The sequence below is a fragment of the Heloderma suspectum genome, chromosome 1 (genome assembly GCF_057233095.1).
Source record: "Heloderma suspectum isolate Gila_16-S chromosome 1, 16-S_ref, whole genome shotgun sequence".
Lineage (NCBI taxonomy): Eukaryota > Metazoa > Chordata > Lepidosauria > Squamata > Helodermatidae > Heloderma > Heloderma suspectum.
Window position 1 is genome coordinate 342,604,586 of NC_139458.1, and position 20,126 is coordinate 342,624,711.

Below are 20,126 nucleotides of genomic sequence, written 5' to 3' on the forward strand. Positions count from 1 at the left end.
GAATCATAGAATAGTATAGTAGGGTTGGAAGGGGCCTACAAGGCCGTCGAGTCCAACCCCCAGACTACAACTCTGAGATTGAACAGCATATTTTCAGTGAATATACTTAACATATCCTGACAAAAACCACAGTCAGAAATTGAAATGGTTAGCATAACTACATTATAATAACTTCCTGCTAGAGAAAGGAATCGTGTTAGAATACTGCTTCTTCACACCTCTTTCAGATCATTTATAGTTTATGCTTCATAGCTTTATTTTGCCTGTTCAGAAAATATGTATAGATGCACTAGTCTCTTCATCCACCACCTTTCTGAGGCCAGAGAAATTATTTCCATTGAGATTCAAAGTTCTGACCTTCCCTCCCCAGCAAGCACAAATGTTTCAAGGAACAAATAACCCAACATCCGTAAAAACTGGATCCCATTCCTGTTGTTGTGACTGTTTCCTGTTAAAAGTTATCTAGGAAAGAAACACCTTCTGAACAGTAAAATTATGGAAAACTATGAAGCATCTGTACTGTTAGTTGCTAAAGAACAGTGAGAGCAAAGGAAGGAGAGAGAGAAGCTTCACGAATGTCCTTTGTCCCAGGGGTATTATTAGATAATAGCAGCATATTGCAGCCCCAAAGTTTGCAGGTTGTATTTGTGGGGCTGGTTGTTCTCTTAAAATATGGTTATGTGCCTGGGAGAGAGGATATGGGCCAAGTGGGGGGACTTGAGGGGGTCCCAGTTAGTGTGGTTATGGGTCAAGGGAGATACAGCATTGGGAGGAGGGCTAGCCAGGTTAGGGGAGCACAGCCCAGGTTAGGGGAGCACAGCCCAGGTTAGGGGAGCACAGTTAATGGCTGTGCTGTTAACTGTGCTGTTAACTCCTGCAATCTGCAGATTTGGTGGTTGCCCTATCAGACTGCCCTTGAGTCTCCGGATGCGGCTTTTAAATGCTAGCTTAGTTCAAAATAAGGCCTCCCTTATCCATAATTTAATAATGGATGAGGCAGCTGGTCTGGTGTGCATAACGAGACATGAGTGGGTGAGCAGGGAGGAGTTAGCCTCTTTTAGCTCTGCCCACTGGGTTACTTCATTCAGCATCAAGGTAGACTTGGGGGGTGGAGGTGAGGTTACTGTGGTCTATAGAAATTCCATCTTCCTCTTCAGGCTCCCAGTCCATCTGATTGCAAGGTTTGCACCTTGTGTTGGGTCAGATTGGGGACAGTTTAGGGATTCTGTTAGTGTACTGCCCACCCCACTGCTCAACAGACTCCCTATCTGAGCTATCGGAGGTGATCTCGGGTGTGCTGTTGAGGACCCCCAGAATGTTAGTTCTGGGGGATGTCAGCATTCATGCTAAGGGACCTTGTCTGGGGTGGCTCAGGATTTCATGGTCTACATGACAACCAGGGACTGTCCTAACATGTCATCGTCCCAACGCATGTAGCAGGGCATTCTCTAGACTTGGTTTTTCAATGGCACATGGAGATGGTGATCTGAAGCTGGGGGACTTTGCATCAGTCCCTTTGTCATGGTCAGATAATGGCCTGCTCAGGTTTAAAGCATTTTTTCCCCTCTGCAGAGATGGGGAACCTGTTAAGATGGTTGGGCCCCCAGAGGCTAACGGATCCAAATGGTTTCCAGAGGGCTCTGGGGAGGTTTCCTATTGATATGGATGGCTGTCCTGTTGAAACCCTTGTTGATCTGTGGAATGCAGAAATTACCCTGGTGGTTGACACAATTGCTCCTGAGTGCCCTCTTCAGAGTAGAGCTCGTACTGCTCCGTGGTATGCCCTTGAGCTGAGAGCAATGAAACAAAATAGGAGACAGCTTGAGTGCAGATGGAGAAGAACTCCCAGTGGATGCAACCTCACACTGCTGTGTGCCTATGGTAAGGTATATTCAGGGTCAGGGAGGTCAGCAAAGAAACACTATCTTGCTGCCTCTATTGAATCCTCTATCTGCTATCCAGCAGAGCTTGTCAGGGTCATCAGGGCTACTACAAACTGGCCCTAAGCACATTGTAGACCCACTGTAATATATTTGCTAGGCACTTCCAGAATAAAATCTTTCATCCACTAGGATTTAGGCTCCAGTGTTATAGCAGGTGAATCTGGTGAGGTATCCAGAGTACAACCTTGTCCTGTTTTCTTGGATGAGTTTCAGTTGGTACAGCTTGAAGACGTTGACAAGGTGCTTGGAGAGGTTCGTGCAACCACTTACATATTGGATCCTTGCCCCTCTTGTCTTATAAGAACCAGCAGGGAGGGAACAGGAGGTGATAAATGCCTCCTTGGAAGAGGGAGTGGTCCTGGGCCATCTGAAAGAGGCAGTGGTGAGACCACTCCTGAAGAAATTCTCCCTAGACCCAGAAAATCTTAGTAATTTTAGGCCAGTGGCAAATGTTCCATTCCTGGGCAAGGTCCTTGAACAGGTGGTTGCAAACCAATTCCAGACACTCTTAGATGAGACTGATTATCTGGATCCATTTTGGTAAGGGTTCAGGCCAGGTTTTGGCCCAGAAACAGACTTGGTCACCCGGTGTGATGACCTATGTCAGGAGAGAGACAGGGGGAGTGTGACCTTGTTGATTCTTCTTGATTGTTCAGCAGCTTTTGATGCCATCAACCATGGGTTCCTTCTGGGACAACTGCCTGAGTTGGGAGTGGGAGGCACTGCATTGCTGTGGTTTCACTCCTGCTTGGAGAGTCAGCTCAAGAAGGTGGAGCTTGGGGAATGTTGCTTGGCCCTGTGGATTCTCCAGTATGGGGTTCTTCCGGGGTCAGTTTTGTCCCCCATGCTATTCAGCATCTACATAAAATGGTTGAGTGATGTCATCTGGAGTTTTGGAGTGCATTGTCATCAGTCTGCTAAGGACATGCACCTCTATTTCTCCTTCTCAACTTCATCAGGTGAGGCTGTGGATGTGCTAGATTGGTGCTTGGCTGCGACAATGGACTGGATGAGGGCCAAAAAACTGAAAGTCCAGACAAAACCGAGATGCTGTTAGCGGGTGGCTCTTCTGACTGGATGGAGGGTGTTCAAGCTGATCTGGATGGGTTTGCACTCCCCCTGAAGGAGAAGGTTCGTAGCTTGGGAGTTCTCCTGGAGCTGTCTTTGTCACTTGAGGCTCAGGAGGCCTCAGTGGAATGGAGTGCCTTCTGTTCGCTTCAGTTGGTGGACCAGCTATGCCCCTATCAGGACAGGGATAACCTGGCTTTAGTTGTCTATGCTCTGGTAACCTCCAAGCTAGATTACTGCAATGTGCTCTACATGGGGCTGCCTCTGGAGATGGTTGAGAGCTGCAACTCATGTAAAACATGGCAACCAGATTGATAACAGGGACAAGAAGGTCTGAACACATAAGACTGACTCTGGCCCACTTGCCCTGGATGCATGTATGTTTCCAAGCTGGATTCAAGGTACTGATTTTAACCTATAAAGACTTACACAGCTTGGGACTGCAATATCTGATAGAGTGTCTCTCCCAACATGAACCCACCCATACAATGCATTCAGCATCTAAGGCCCTCTTCCAGGTGCCTCTTCTGAGGGAGTCTCAGAAGGCAGCAACAAGGGAGAGGGCCTTCTTGCTAGTGGCCCCCCAATTCTAGGACGATCTCCCTGATGAGGCCTGTTGTTATCTTTTTGGCACCAGGTTAAGACCTTTCTCTTCTCTTAGGCATTGGGCAGCATATGACAAGTTTTTAATCAGGTCCTAGATTTGTCTTATGGTTGATTGTTTAAAATTGTTTTTAGATATATGTTGTCTGTGTGTGCGCTGTCTGTTCATATTTTTATGTAAATAGTTTTATACTTTGTGTGATGAATTTTAATGGTTTTTAATCTTTGTAAACCACCCAGAGAACTTCGGCTATAGGATGATATAGAAATGAAATACATTATTATTAATATTAATAATAATAATAATAAGTGCTGGAAAAGAAACCTGAATTAGCTAGCCAAAAAGAATTATGAGTTGCTAAGGGTATGATGGAGAAAAATGGCAAGAAAGTGAGTCTCTGGGCTGCATTCTATGACTCTTTATGAAGATAATACATTTAGCAGCTTCCCAAATGTTCAGTCTAAATGAGAAGCAAGTCTACAGCCATCATTTGAGAATTGTTCTATCTCCACAAGTACATCTTTATTTAAGAAGACTTAGAGAGAAGCATGAGCAGAAGGGAGTTGGTGGAAGGTGACTTCCTCCCTCCCCCTGACCCCCAAAGGCCTCTCTGAAGGGTTAGGGTCCCTCTTGAGTAGGGCAGGCTGTGGTGCAGTGAGCTAAGAAAGAAGGGGGAAATAAATAAAAAAATCTGGTGGAGGCACCTTCTGCAAGCAGAATCAGTCCCTTCAGTATGTTCTATACCTTGAGAACTCTCGAATTAATGTCCAAGGTATTTCATAAGTGAACATTAAGAAAGATAGTATGTTCATATCCATACATTAATACCCACATTCTAGTCACCCTTTCCTACAATAGTTATTAAACACTTTCTGTAGACTTCAACAGCAAAATACCCTTGATTATGGAATTAATGGCTCTCTTTAGCAAAATAAACTTTCTTTAGAATACTACATTAGGGTTTTGGAAACTTCTAGAAGCATATAGATATTATTAAGCAACACAAGCAGTAGTTTGAGCTTCCTGGTTTTATAAAAAATTGTTTTGAATGTGGTGCTTTCCTGGTAAGTAATTGGGAATAAATTTTGTTTTACAGACAATATGTATTGGACATCAGTGCTTTACAACTTGTCACATTTGGATTTTTTATTATCTGTAAACTGTGTTAATAAATATGTCAGGTGCTGCTTTTTACTTAGACGAGGAATAGAATTTGGGCACAATCCAGGACATGTTAGTTGCAATGAAATCCCACTGGGAGCGATGGAATAGAGAGCCATTTGGCTGAATCTAAGTAAGTGATGCAACACTAAGAACATTTCTCTGAGCTACAATAGAAGGAGTTCAAATCCAAAAAGTTAAACATAGTAACATCTAAGCTATTTAGTGCTGCTTGGCATGCTATTTTAAATGAAAGTTTGTATGTTTCTTATTTCAGATTTTGTGGGAGTTTTGTTTTTAAATTATTCTCCAACACATTAACAATGTGCTATGAACAAAATATAATTGAAATAGTGTTTTTAACATGTGCGGACTATTATGCACTTGTTTCTTTGGGCATCACACATTTCCTCTTCGTTTCAACCTCTGCTAATGAACACTTGTGACTGCATAGAGTGAGACGACTGAAAGCAGTGACCTGGTTCACACATAATGCTAACTCATGATTTATTTAACTCCTGGTTTATTTAACTCATGAGTAGTTGCCCTACCCAGAGATTATTTTCACAGATCCTGGGTTTTCCTCCTCCTCTGCCCACTCCCTCCCTGTATCCCAGATGATCTTGTGGCTGTAGTACTGGCGTGTAGAGTGGCTGGGTTTTGTAGCACACATGCCCACTACCTCTGTAGCCTGGCAAAACATCCCATGAACAACCCATGGTTCTTGGTTCACACGTAATGACAACCCATGGTTTAAACAACCCAGAAGGCTAGTTCACACAACTTGGTGGGTTATTGTGGGTTAATTAATTAATTAACCCACAATTAGCCCTGGCACATGTGCCCACCATTTTGAATATGTGACCTCCGATCACGGTAGCCCACCATGTCACGCAAATTGGGTCCATGTTCGCAACCCAACAACAAACCATGGGTTCTCTTTCTTAGTTATTTGTGGTTAACAAACCATGGTTTGTTAGCATGGCTCACACATCATAACTACGCAGATTTCAGTAACCCATGGGTTAAATAAACCATTACCTGGTTTGCACACAGTGGTAATCCAGAGTATGGGTTGAATCGTCAGTTATCATTACATGTGAACCTTGCACTATGGTTTATGGGTTGTTAACCATGCAGAACCCAGAGTTCACAGTCCAACAATAAACCATGGGCTCTCTTCCTGGGTTGTTTGTGGTTAACCAGTAGTTAAACCATAATGCAGGGTTCACTCATAACAGCAACTCACGATTCAACAACAGCCCACGATTCCAACATCAACCCATGGGTTGTTGTTACATGCAAACCAGAGTGAAACTGAGTGTGTAATATATCACCTTTACCCTCAGATATAACGTTCTCTCTAAATATGTGTTATCCCAATCCTAAACGCTTAATTTCAAGTAAGTTCTGTTGAAATCAGAAATCAAGCAACATACTTTTATATGAATGTTTTTGTGTTTAAGGTGGCAATAGTCCTCTCTTTACATATGACAGATTTTTAAAAATCTGTTTTAAAAGCACTTGTTTGCAAAGTTTCTGGGAATATGTACACATGTATATTAAATACTGTTCATTCCAAATGCGTACAATTGTACACTATGGTTATAAAGCCTTAGGGTACTATACAAATTAAATAGGAAAACAATCACTGGGAGAAAGGAGGTAAATATTTTTGCAAACTATTTGCTGCTTTGTATTTATGTATTTTTACTTGGTCACATTTTGATGTTTTGTGATATGTGTTTTTTAATTGTGTAGAATTTTATTAGGTTGCCTTCATCGCTTTTTAATGGAAAGTTGGGATATAAATATTTTTTTAAAAACAAATCTGAACACATGAATTAGAAGATCAGTAAAAAGTGTTGTAGTGGTGATTCCTGTTTCACAGATGCAAACTTTCCCAAGCTAAGAAAGACTAAATAATTATAAATTTTTCACTTATTTTCTAGAATGTTCAACACAGAAAATATGCCAGATGGAAGGCAGCATATATTCATAATTGCCTAAAGACTGGAGAGACTCCACAGTCTGGACCTATTGGCATGGAAGGGGAATGTGGGTAACCCTTTTAGTATTTCAAGTATTGCTTACAGGTGAAATTCAGAGGGCTACATCCAGAGTTCCCATGATCAGAACTCCACTCATGGAACACCTCCTGCAGGAGGAAGGATGGAGGGGATTACTGTTTCCCCTTCCTCTTGTGCCCCCTGAAAAGCTGCTCCAGAGGCTTGGCGACCCTCCAGAACAGTGTGGGAAGTAGTACTGTGGGAGCTGCAGGAGATGGGAGAATCAGCAAAAATCACCTCTCCCTTCCTCTAGTAGGAGCCTCTGTTAGATCTCACTTCATTCTGCAAGCAGTGGAGGGAGACTCTAGATCCAACATACTGAATTAAATACTTCACGGACAGACATTTCTTCAAAAGGGTATCAGTGGTGCTATCTTCTTGTCAGTCTGAATCTAGTTTCATCAAGGGGTTCTGCTTCTTATTTCTACCCCTCACCTCCACTCCCCATTCTGTCTGTCTTGTTCTTTCAGAATAAACTCCATAGGGTGAAATAATAGTAGGCACCAGCAAGAAATATATATCAAACAGCTAACCCTTTTAGCATTCTCTTCTCACTCTTTGAATATTCACAACAGTTTGACTCCTTTGTACCTACAACCTTGGGTCAGCATGTATAAATCTTTGGCTGGCTTTAAAATGTGACCCTACCTGTGCACATGTTTACACACACACTAAGTTCTTACCTACCCTTAAGTCCCTGTGTTTGTAGTAGATCTTGCAGCGATGAATCAGGTGGATGAAACTGTGGCTTCAGAGTATATTTCCTCTTGGCACTTATGAGACTTGGGTATATTACTGCTGTGGGATATTTGTGTTTTTGGGTGGTGATCTCCGCAAGATCTGACGCAAGAAAAACTGGCCCTGCATGATTTTTAAAGTAAACATAACAAAAAGTGATTAAGAGTTCAGAACTTTTCACACATTAGGATGACTAAACATTATTGTTCTGTAAGTACTAAGGCACACCTCTTCACTATAAGGACCTATTCCCACCTCTGGTGCAGGGGTAGTGATCAGTCAACTTGCACTGATAGGTGTTTGCTTCTGTCCTTGCTGTAAAATCACTCAGAGCATATATAGACATCGGACGTAAGTGCTTTCCCTATCCATGCGTACCTCATTACATATAAATGCATTTATTCTGTGTGTCAGCCCATTCGCATAGAGCGCTGGCATGCCAGCAATTGGTGATTTGAATAGATGCCCCATTAGTGTGCTAACCTGACACACAAACAGTAAGTATATTAAAGATTGCATGGAATGCTTACGTCAGTAAGTACATTACCTGTGGCCCATGATATGTCAGTTTGGTCCTCAGTTGTATAAGGGTAGTCTTATATCTTCCTGGTCTTGTGTGGGATACAGTGCTTCCACATAAGAGCAGATGGGATACATCCATAGGAAATACAGAAGCTTCTCCAAACATGCTCCAGCTATATTTAATAGTCAGCAGAGGAGGCCTGTGTAGTCTGACAGATGGCAAACTTTCCAGACTACTGGTTGCGCTGCTGCAAGCAAAACTGATCCATACAATCAGGTGCCAAACTCTGCTAGAAAATAAGGTTGTGTTCTTGATCTCAAACTGAAAGGGCTGACTTGGACAAAAGTGGGGATCCCCTGTAAACTTTTAAAGATTCAGGATTTGGAGGAAAACAGACACACACAGAGCGTGTCTCCCAAAACTGATTCATTTCCCCCCAAGCTCTCCCTATAAGGAAACACCAGGGTAGGGAGGGAGAGGAGTGGGTTTAGTTTTGTGACTGGCAGCTAGTTTTTAATTACAGTGAATGGTTTTACCAGGGCTATCCAATCTCAGTGCTGCAGGGGCGGGGGGATGATATTGAAGTAATATATTGCAGAACTAATCCAGTACGCTTTACTAGTTCTCTCTCCCCCAACCAGGGACATTAAAAGAGATTTGGAGACCTGAGAGGGTGTAGCAGTGGGTATATGCTTGGAAGATGCTGGATGTTCAAGTCCATCTGCTTCTGCATTTTCCACATCCATTATCCACCCCTCTCCTATTGCACTTTCTGTGACCTTGGTGCCAGTTGAGCAAAAAATAAAGAGTTCAACTGTTTTTCTTTCTTTATAATTCCCTAGCCCCTGGATCAATCCTTTTGGTATTTAGCAAGTGGACATCTCTGTAATATATGCCATTTTCATACAAATTACCAAAAAACCCAAGTAGGTAGTCACAGGAAAATGAATCACTTACCCCCACCCCAAATCTGAACATTCCCTTTCTACAAAAAACACTACACCTATCCTTCTGAAATTTCGCAAGTTTCTTAACTGGGACCACCTCTATGAGACATGTCATTTTCATAACAATTGCCCAGAACAAACATGAGATAAGCACATACGTTTTTGGAAACCCCCAAACAGTAAAGGTTGCTCTTGCCCAAAGCCCGTTGCACCTATTTATCTGACATTTGGTAGGCTTGCTCCCCTCAGATGGGGAAGCTATCCCTGAAAGTTTCATCCAGTTCTGTTGAGAAATTTTAAAAAGTTATTAGTCCCCTTTAGTTAAAAATCAAAATTTAAAACGATGTAGAAGAAACCCCTTGCACCTATTTGTCTGAAATTTGGCAGCATAGTCCCCTCATAAGGGACTACTATAGTTGCAAATGTAATCCAATTCTGACAAACGGGAGGAGGAAGTTATAGTCATTTGTTGATGTCCAATGATAGACAGTGGGTGGCATGAAGGGTTGGATTCAAATTCAGACCCAGGTCAAAGTGGGTGACCTTGAAATTAGTCAAAGTCAATTTGTTTTGATTCTGTTTTCCAAATCAGAACTAAATTTTGTGGTCAGTGCATACCCTATTACAAAGTCTGTCAGTGATCATGTTGTATAAGTTAAATTCACAATTCCCACTTCACAATACTGAGAGGCATCCCATTACCCCTGGAATATTCCAGCCCACCTCCCTGAATTATAGGCTTTCTTTAATTAATTATAGGCAGGCTTACTTTAAAGCTTTCTTGCTCTAAAGTAAGCCTGCCAAGCTTGAGAGTTGGAAGAAGAAAGATGCAGTCAGTATTCTCAGTTTAAAGTCAACCAGCTGCAAATTTGCATCCACAGGCCAGTGTTCTGTTCTGTGGATGCAAAGGATATGACTTAAAAGTATTAATGTTCTTCTTCATTTTATTCCATGGCATATACGGAGCAATAAAGAAGAAAGGATTTCCATACTTGCCTCCCTTGTTAATGATAACAGCTATTTTAACTCCGGTTGGCCTTACTATGTTACCTTGGCTGGTGGCATTTGATTTTCTTGGTCTGAGAGCAAACTGCTGAGCATTTTACATGTAACGTTTAGTTATAAATACACTAAAAATATTAGACAGTTGTATTTATGTATTGACTTCCTTGCATTGACTTGAGAAATTTTCAACCCAATACTTGTCTAGTATGGACCTGTCACAATGATGACTCCACACAAAAATATTGATATTTAGAATATTCTAGGCTATCGTTTTGTTTGCTATAGTATACTATTTTTACTCTTATCTATAAGATAGAAACCAGGAAAATAAGTTTTAAAGAATGTTCTTAAAATTGTATTGTATGTGACATATAACCCACAACTTTTAGGGTTTTATAGTGCCAAAGTTCATATGGAAATGTATTTGTATTCCAAAATACCCGAAGATCTTCTCATAATTCTTGCTTTGTGCATTTGGGAAAGAAAAGCAGCATTGTTTTAAGCGTAGCAGAGAACTTCCCCCATTCCTTTCTGCTTGTTCACTTTCTTCTTTCTCTTGCAAATGGAAAAAGTCAGTATTGAAACAGAATGAAAGTAACTTTCAGTAGCTTGACAAAATACCATATTTTCTAAAAGTGGTGTTCTCCTTGTAATTCAAAAACGTACTGTAAATGTTGTAAAGTTAAACCGACTTAGACACAGAATGACCCCACAATAGCCAATTTATTCTGTGAAGTACATTGGAAGGGTAATGGAGAACTAGATGGGCAGCTGCTGTGTGGCAAAGTAATCCCTGAATGGCACGTATACATTGGGCCAGATGGACAAGCGGCAGGTTTTGCTGGTGCTGGAACCAAGTCTCAGTTAAAACAAAAACCGGAACCTTTTTGCCCAGATCTTAGAGCCACTGTGCCATTGTAGTGTCTCATTCTCTTGGAGTATATTTTCCGGTAATATAACTGCATTGACACTGCCTTTTATGGCACAATGTTAGAGAACGTTTTTAATGCAGCTGGTTATTATTGAACCTCAGTACCCTGATGTTGCTTATCCTAAACTTTCTCTTGTGTTCTTGTATTTGCAATTGAACCATTAATCTTCCAGGATGCTTCTTTCATTGATTCTCATAGTGATTTTGTGAAGTAGATTTGGCTGGAAGATACTAATTTTCAGAAGATTATGTGTTTATAAATCTACGGATAATTTTCACTGCAGTCTAGTAAAAATAAACATGCCTCTGTTCTGTACTTATAAGATGATGAAAATGAAGACGTTGGCTCCCCTGCTGTACCGAACCAAGACTCACAGCCATCATCTTCTAATTTTGAACCAAGCACTGTGCCCCCAAGCAATTACACAAGCATACATATCCCACCCGGTGCTCACGCTCCAGCTAACACCCCTGCTGAAGTCCCTCATAGCACAGGTATGGTATTTATATTCAGTCATTAGCATATGTCCTATGGGATTCATTCACTAGATTTCTCAAATGTGTAATTAAAGATTAAGTGAATAGGTCACCAGCAATGTCTGAACCATTGAGATGAATGGGTGCTACACCATACGCTACCATTTAATTCTACCCTAAGTCAGTACTGGATTAAAAGTACAAGATAAGATGAAATTGCACTATATATACCTATGTAATCAGTCTGATACAGATAGTATTATCTTCAAATGTTCTTCAATTCTGCTTTCGGTCAGTATGTGTCTATAAAATCATTATTTACTTAATTGCCTATTAATCCCATGGCACCACCACTACCAATTTAAACTTAAGCTGTCCAATTAAGCAAAGGGAACCATCAGAAAAATCAGAGGCAAACAATGAAAGTTTGCTATGGTGTACCAACAATGGAACTGTATGGATTGGATACAAAATCCCATGCAATTATTTCTGTACACACTGTATTTCTTGAACAGGAGGTCCCACTGTTGCATGGAAAACTGAAACCTGAGTGGACTTACAAAAAGTAGTTTCTCATAGGGTATGAGGTTTTCCTGTTTAAAGACAAGAGTCAAAAATCCCACTGGGCATGCCCAAGCCCTTGGACATGTCTAAAGTAACTGGATCCTGTCCTGTGAATCCTAGCTTTCATTTTCTTTTATACATGTGAAAGGAAAGATTTGGCAACAAAGATGTAGATTTTTTTTGGAGAAAATGTAATCAGAAGATTTATGCTAGCCAAAAATGAGGTTAAATTAAACTCCGCTAAGTCTGAAAAAATAAAATAACATAGTTTGAGTAAGTTCAAACAAATTTAGAGATGAAAAATGTGAAATGATCATAAATAAACACACTGCAATCCTATGTACGCTTATTTGGGAGTAAGCACCATTGAACAGTGGGATTTCCTTCTGAGTAAATGTGCTTAGGATCATGCTGTTAGCCTTACAAGTAGGTTGGAAGATCTTTTGTGTTGGCTGCTACTATTTAAAATACTGACTTAGGCTCTAACAAAGAAAGAGTCTAATTATTTCCTTCCAGTCTTTCAACACAGTAAAGTGGTTATAGAGTGGGATTCCTGGTGCTTGTGGAAATAAAAGAAGGCTGTTCGTATGGTCCCTTGTTCTTAATTCTCTAATCTTGTTCTACATACAGTGTGGTATGCAATTATGTGTTATTTTTATGTTTTGTCTTAACATCCATCTTTGCATATTTGTGTAATACGGCTGCTGAAATTGTTTGAAAGTCTTGTAGCTGGATATCAAATATGTAACAAGAGACACTAGACAAATATTACATTCTTCATAGCTCATAAATTAATGGCTTCAGGTTCCCTAAAGTTATTCTGAAACCTTATATATTTTCCTCCATTCCAGTTAAGGTACATTCACAAGAGATTATAGACACTGTAAGTTAAGAAGCTCCTGTTAATAATTAATTTTAAAAATGGGTTATACTGTTTCTATGAATCATTTCAGCACCCAGTTCTTTCATTTATCCTCACAGCAGCCCTGTGAAGTAGGCTCACCTGGAAGACAGATTTGCAAATGATGGCAGTATCCAGTACTGCTGCTGCACTCCTGCTGTTTCTGTTGCACCAGCAGGACCCACCAGTAGTGCGACAGGAAGCTAGTGCTTCCGAAAGCAACCCCGAAAACAAGCAGAAATGCTAGTTTCCGGAATGGAACGTGTCAGCAGAGCTCCCTTCTGCAAGCTCTGATCTGCCCTATTCTGGAAATGCGTGTTTCTGCTAATTTCTGTTTGCTTCAGGATCTGCTAGCTTCCCATTGTGCTAGCAGTAGGCCCCATTGGTACACGGACAGCATTGGGTACTGCCAGGTATATCTATAAATATACACATTAATTTTTTCTTTCCATTACTCATAGGTGTGGCAAGCAATACAATTCAGCCCACTCCTCAGAATGTTCCAATAGTAGATCCTTCACTTTATAATGTCCAGCCTGCAGGTAAGATTTTTTTTCTGCTACGGTTAGCATCCTTCAAAAAGCATTGAAACATAACTTCACACGCATAGCGGTAAACATACATGTTTACTTGAAAGCGAGCCTTCCTGAGTTTAGTGGTGCTTACTCACAAGTAAGAATCTATAGGGTTATAACCGTTGTTTTAAAAGAGACAGTAATTTGAATAATGTTCGTATAGTAGCAAAAGCACTGTCAGTTACTTAAAATATTCTTTTGGACTGTGCATTCCTATGTTTGTTCATGAGAGGTAATGTGATATGAAGGTGGACTTGCAGAAACAATAATACTTGAAAGCAAAGAATTTTAGAAACATAACCTGCTTTAAGCCTTGGATATATGTACACAGAATCACATAACTAACCAAGAATCAGGTAAGTTTTCAAATACTTTCTTAGGGAGTAAAGGAGATAGCTTTCAGAAATTGGCTGAGACAACAATTATCTTTAGCCACTAGAAGAGTATAACTGAAAGGCTAGCCTGTTGCCAGTTGCATGGGCAACAGATTTGGCCAATCAACCTTACGTTACCACTAGTTGATATTAAATGTTTAGCATGCCTTTTCTCCCACGTTATCTTCAAGAATCAAAACACTGATATAACATTGGTTATATTTGACCAAAGGTAGGCAAGTTAAGGTTTATGGACTACATGCACCAAAGTTCCTCTACTGTCCTTTCTCCTGGAACAGCCATTCTGTGAGTGAAGCTCCTCCCAAATGCAATGTGCAGACAACAAAGGCCGTAGGAACCAGATGTGGCTTGTGGGCCTTAAGAGATCTCACCTGTATTAGAACTACTGTGCATACGTTTTTGTAGTTGGCACACAATCGCTTGCCCTTTAATTCTGTATGTAAAATGTTACATGATGACATCTACAGACTGAAACTTAGATATTCCTTAATCTTCCATTCAACAGTAGGAAGTATTACATACATCCCATTGTGCAAATCACCTTTAACGTATTCGTGTGTGTGTGAGAAAGAGAGAGAGAGATGCACTAAGTGGAAACACAATAGCCATGGGCTAAATCCAAAGTTCTGCAAGCAGCCTGTTGTTGTATGCAATGAGCGTTTCCCTTCTCCGCCACTTGCCACACACACCTGAAATCTGCGTTTCCCTTCCCTGCCACTCACCACACACACCTGAAATCTGCTCCAGAGGATCTCCCAACCATCCAGAGCAGATTTAGGGGTCATGTGAGGAGCCACAATCGGAAAATTGAATTAGATCCTCCAGCATTGCCTGTTGTGCTGACGGAAGGATATGGTTGGATGTAACCCTATTAGTTGTATTATGCCATGAATGTGCATGGTGAATTGGACACAGCCCAAGAGGACATGTGCCTGCCCAGAAAGCTTACAGTCTATAATTTGATACAGGGGAATCTAAATGGGGAAACATTTTTTTACCTGCAAATGGTGTCATGCTTAATAGCTTCCACTAAGTATTTAATTTATACAGCTTGGGGCGGGGGGTTAAATTTGAACTTGATGTTGGATTGGTAGAATCAGTTTTTCTTCTGATGGACAGTTAAATCTTAAAGGGCACAATCCTTTCAAGATAGGCAGCTGTCTCCAAACTCGGGGGCAACTGCCTATGCAAAGCAAGGCAGGAGAGTCACAGGGGGGATCGTTCCCTCCAGTCCTCTCCTGCCCTGCTATTTCCCGCTAGACAGCCGTTTTCGGGTGTCTAGCCGCGAGGGGCCAACTGGGAGAGGAGGCTGCGTGTACGACACATAGGATGTGTCGTACACGCAGATTTGCTCTCCCCAGAATGCCCCCATCCCCACCCCTTTTCAGTTGCTCCGCGCTCCTCTTCCGAGCACAGAGGACGGGGCTCCACCATGCTGTCTCAGAGGCTGCGCGGACATGGAGGGAGGTCGGTTTTCCAGGAACCGACCTTGGATCGTGGGCTCCAAGGTCGGTTCCCAGAAAAGAGCATATCCTATGGCCCTCTAGACAGTGTCTAGTGGCCATAGGATTGCTCCCTAAGGTATCACAGGTCTGTGTCTTTGCAACCACCGACAAATACAGTTACTGTTTGGGGATAAAAGTTTGGCTTTCATGTACATTTTGGCGTTCATGTACATTTTGTGACCTCAGAAGAGTAAGCATGGAGCCAGTTTTTAAATAGATAAAAGTTTTGTCAGAAATTAATGCTCATTTTAAACAGATTCTCTTCCTTATTAGCCTAATTTCTTTATCTCTGATCTAAATGCATTTTCAGCCTCTATATCAAGTTCCTAACTGCTTAGCTGAAAGATTCATAGTTGGTGGAAGTTAACTCTGGTCTGTCAGATTGCAGTAATGAATATAACTACTATGCTAACATTATCCTTGGATTTGCAGAGTCTGGCTTCTTGAAGGCTACGTAAGGCACAGCCTTACCCATGTGTCAATATTTTTAGTATTTCAGAATTTAGTTCTTTCAAATGATACAAATTAAAAGCAACTACCATGCATACTAATACTTTTTAAATGTTCCTTTTTTAAAATCCAGTTTTCGCTCTCTCATTTACAAATAATTGTAAACCCTTTCCTGAAATGTTGCTATCTGAAGTAGGCCTCAATAATAATAATAAATAAGGCCTGTTGCCAACAGAACATGTAATAGAGTAGGTACTGTAAAAATAAGATTAGATTGGTTAATTTAGGCTTCATTCCAAAAAATCAGTTGAATACTGGACTGATGCCTTGGCTGTTTTCTAAAAGAATGATTTTCAAGTTGCTTTTGGCATCATAATACGAAAAACAAAATGTCCTTTGCTGTGTTTTCCAAAGCGAAGGAGGTCACCATTGACCAAACCTTAGAAGTGAAATGTGGATTTATACAGTCATCAGGTAATGGATATTGCAAATACAAACTGTTATATTTTAAGAAAGTTAAAATTAGCCCCATGGATTCAACATTACGTTTGGTGTATTTGACAGACATCTAGTGTTGTACACAAGAGCAATCTGTGTGATGTTTAATGCAGTGATGAAATGGCGATTGTATGCAAACTTGTCTCCTGTTAAAATAAATGGGATTGAATCAGGCTTCATTTTCTCTAGAATGTACAAAGTACAGTCACAATAAAAAAAGGAGCCTTGTATTGCATATTTTTCTAAGTTCTAGGTAGGGTTAAGCAGTTGGCTGATCAAAACAAGATTTGTCCAATTGACTATTCAAATATTATCAAATACATTGGGTTGGATCCAAAGCTTCCCTTCCTTAAAGCAGAGGGAGCTTCCTCCAACAGAAAGGGTCCTTCCGTCAGAGGAAGACTCTTGCATTCATGGAAGGAAACCGTTGGAATCCAACTCATTAACTTGATTAGAAAAAATATATAATGATCAACCAGTCTGGAACCTACATTAATTACAAATTGGTGAACTACTAATTGTGAAACTGTAAAAGTAACTTAAAATTGTAGTAAATTATAACTTTTACCAATGTTAGGTAAAATGTTAGGTAAGGGATCTATAAATGTGAATAATGTTTGCCTTTGGTTTTTACTCTGGAACATCAGGGTAAGCTTGCAGTTAACAATTAAAAAAAAATAAAGCTGCGATTCTAAACAAACTTTGTTGTTGTTCAGTCGTGTCCAACTCTTCGTGACCCCATGGACCATAGCACGCCAGGCCTTCCTGTCCTGCGCTCTCTCCCGGAGTGTGCTCAAGTCCATATTCATTGCATCAGTGATGCTATCTAGCCATCTCATCCTCTGCCGTCCCCTTCTCCTTTTTTCTTCAATCTTTCCCAGCATCAGGGTCTTTCCCAGGGAGTTTTCTCTTCGCATTAGGTGGCCAAAATATTTGAGCTTCAACTTCAGTATCTGTCCTTCCAATGAGCACTCAGGGTTGATTTCCTTTAGGATGGACTGATTTGACCTCCTTGCAGTCCAGGGGACTCGTAAGAGTCTTCTCCAGCACCACAAACTTACTAGGGACTAAACCTCACTGAACACAGTGGGGCTTATTTCCAAGTAAAGATGCATAGGATTATGCTGCATAACAAAGTAACATCAATTTTAAAAAACAAACAAATGTTAGTTTTTAAAGGCAGTTGTGCTAAGTAGTCAACAGGCCAGTTCTTACGAATTATTAGCATCTTGACTTCATGGAATATTTGACAATATTTGATTGTGATCAACTAATAGACAAAGGACAGTGTTTGTCTGATCAACGTACTGACATGCTAACTCGGGTTTAGGGCTGGCGAGTGATTATAAATGGTAAAATTAATATATAAAATACCATACCATATTTGAAATGATTTACTGGATTTTGTGTGTGATATGTTTTTTACGTTACCAAAAAAAATATTCTCCCTTCCCCAAGGCAGTTTACAATTTTCACATTTTTAAGACATAATGCAATCAAAATCATATTACATGTATCTAATGCTAGAGACTTGCAGCCAAAACACACCACCTCCATTCTGTTGTGTCATGATTTATTTAAGATTTACTGAGATAGGGCTGCAAAGGCACACTGGTGCAGTCATGGTCTTGATGGGAGTTCTGCAACAGATAATACTGTTTCTCTTGGAGATTTAACAAAGCTCAGACATGAGCATCTTCCAAAAGCTGTGTGAGACACTCTGTAAATTGGTAGCTATGACTAGGGAGCTATAAATGCTGGATTTCAGTATTTGTAAAGATGTGTTTTAACATGCTGTTGCTTGTCCCAAGCCTTCAGAATGGGGCAAGTTATAAATCTGCTTCTGAGTTAATTTAAATTAATATGTGCAATGTGCCCACCCTGCCTTATTGGACTCTCTGGCCTTGTGTGTGACCATTCTAAAAGAAATGCAGATCCATCCCTGTACTGAACCCTCTGAATAATAAATCCATAGAGTAGCTAACATTTGTTTGCCTTTGCTCATTCTAATGCAGCCACAGAAGCTGAATAATTCATTAATGTTTTATTGGCAGCACTTTCCACTCAGCAGTTAGAATATTTATGCACATTGCATGATGATGCAGAGCTCAGCCAATGCATACAGGACAGGGCATGACATCAAAAGACAACGTTTATCATATTAATATAGATTTATTTCCTGCCACTTACTTTACCACCTTTCAGGCAAGTATGAACTCAAGGTGGTTTACGCAAAGATAACACAACCAAATAATATAATATCAAAATCAAACCTTGTCAAGTTAACCTCTCAGGCCAAAGAGCCTATTTTTAGCTGGCAGGCAGAAAGATTGTATCCACCTTTCCTTCAAAAAGCTCCCCCGTAAAAAAAAAAAAAAAAAAAAACAGAAGCTGAACTGAATGTTCTGCTTTGTGTCATACTGTATGTTGAGACATATAAAATATCAGACTTTATTTTGCAATACATCTGGAGAACTAATCATCTTGTATAGTTTTATTACAAGTGAGCCCATTTGCCTTTAATAAAAATAGGTTAAAATGTTTCACTGTTTATACTAAGTTGCTGATGCATCAATAATATCAAGGACATGTTTGGCTGTCTTTCACTAACAAGGAAAAGAATATGTGACAGTGTGCATATCTTGCATCAGGGATTGGGTGTATCTTGTAACAAGGGATGTTCCCATATCTAGACAAATTATACAGAGGCAGCATGAATGGGCTCAGTTGTGTTCCGTGCTAGAGGTGGGGGGAAAGGAAATGTAAGGTTAACGCATGAGGCATTGTCCTTGTTTTTGTGCAGATTGTAACATGATTACCCTTAACTGACTGGAGTTTAAAAAGCTTTCCTTAGTGGCTTCAGATAAAGGGCAAATCTCTCTCAAAGTATTGGCTTACTCATAAAGGGTATCAGACGTCTTTAGTATTCACCATTGATATTAGCAAACCATTTAAAGTGGTTAAGTAAATATGTGCATAATGCAGTAACCCTGCATCTTAGTCATCTATCTTTATTTTCATAGGGGAAATCCGTTTGACTGCTGAAGACTTCGCCAAGGCCCAGAAATATTGCAAATATGCTGGCAGTGCTTTGCAATATGAAGATGTGAGCACTGCTGTGCAGAATTTACAGAAAGCCCTCAAATTACTGACTACAGGCAGAGAATGACGCCTTTGTCCACCAGATTCATGACTTAACGCCTAAAGAACTAACAATCCATTACTCCTACCTTCAACCTGTCAGGGAAACGCAGTTGCACAAAAGCTTTTGATTTCTGACAAGAAAACAAAATCTGTGTCACTGTATTGAATTCTTTCTGTAGTCTAGTCTGGAGCTATGGCCGCCAGCTTCATTTCTTGACAGGAACAGGAACCATCTGGGGACAGTGGTTTGAATTCAAGTTACCAATTCTGGGCACTTCTAGTCCAATGCTGCAGAATGCCCCAACAGCTGTGCTATTCTTTTTTTAAAAAAAAAAATGAGTGGGGGAGGGAAAGTTGTCTGTCCGAATGTGTATTTAGAATTTGTCACAAATATCAAATAAAGCTGTTTGGAAACACAAGATTGTTTTAAAGGCAAATTTCAGATAACATGGGGAGTAGAGCAGTACACTATAAGATAGAAATATGATAAAAGAAAGGCAAAAGAGGCTTTCTTAGGAGGTGTCAAATCAAGTTAGAAAAGTAGGAAGCTTTCAAGTTACTTCAGAAAAACCATTTTAGTGGTTCCTGATTCCAGCATTCATTAAAGCTGTATGATCTGTTGTGGTTT

General features: G+C 40.4%; 1 protein-coding gene across 1 annotated transcript in view; it reads left to right on the top strand.

Moving 5' to 3' along the window:
* VTA1 (vesicle trafficking 1) overlaps positions 1–19,859 on the top strand; it is a 41,944-nt gene extending 22,085 nt beyond the window's left edge. The window contains exons 5-8 of the mRNA XM_084827714.1: positions 6,729–6,834; positions 11,314–11,484; positions 13,393–13,473; positions 19,378–19,859. Of these exons, the coding sequence (XP_084683840.1) occupies positions 6,729–6,834; positions 11,314–11,484; positions 13,393–13,473; positions 19,378–19,523 (504 nt within the window). The 3' untranslated portion in view covers positions 19,524–19,859. The remainder of the gene's footprint in view (positions 1–6,728; positions 6,835–11,313; positions 11,485–13,392; positions 13,474–19,377) is intronic.
* The last annotated feature ends 267 nt before the right edge of the window (positions 19,860–20,126 follow it).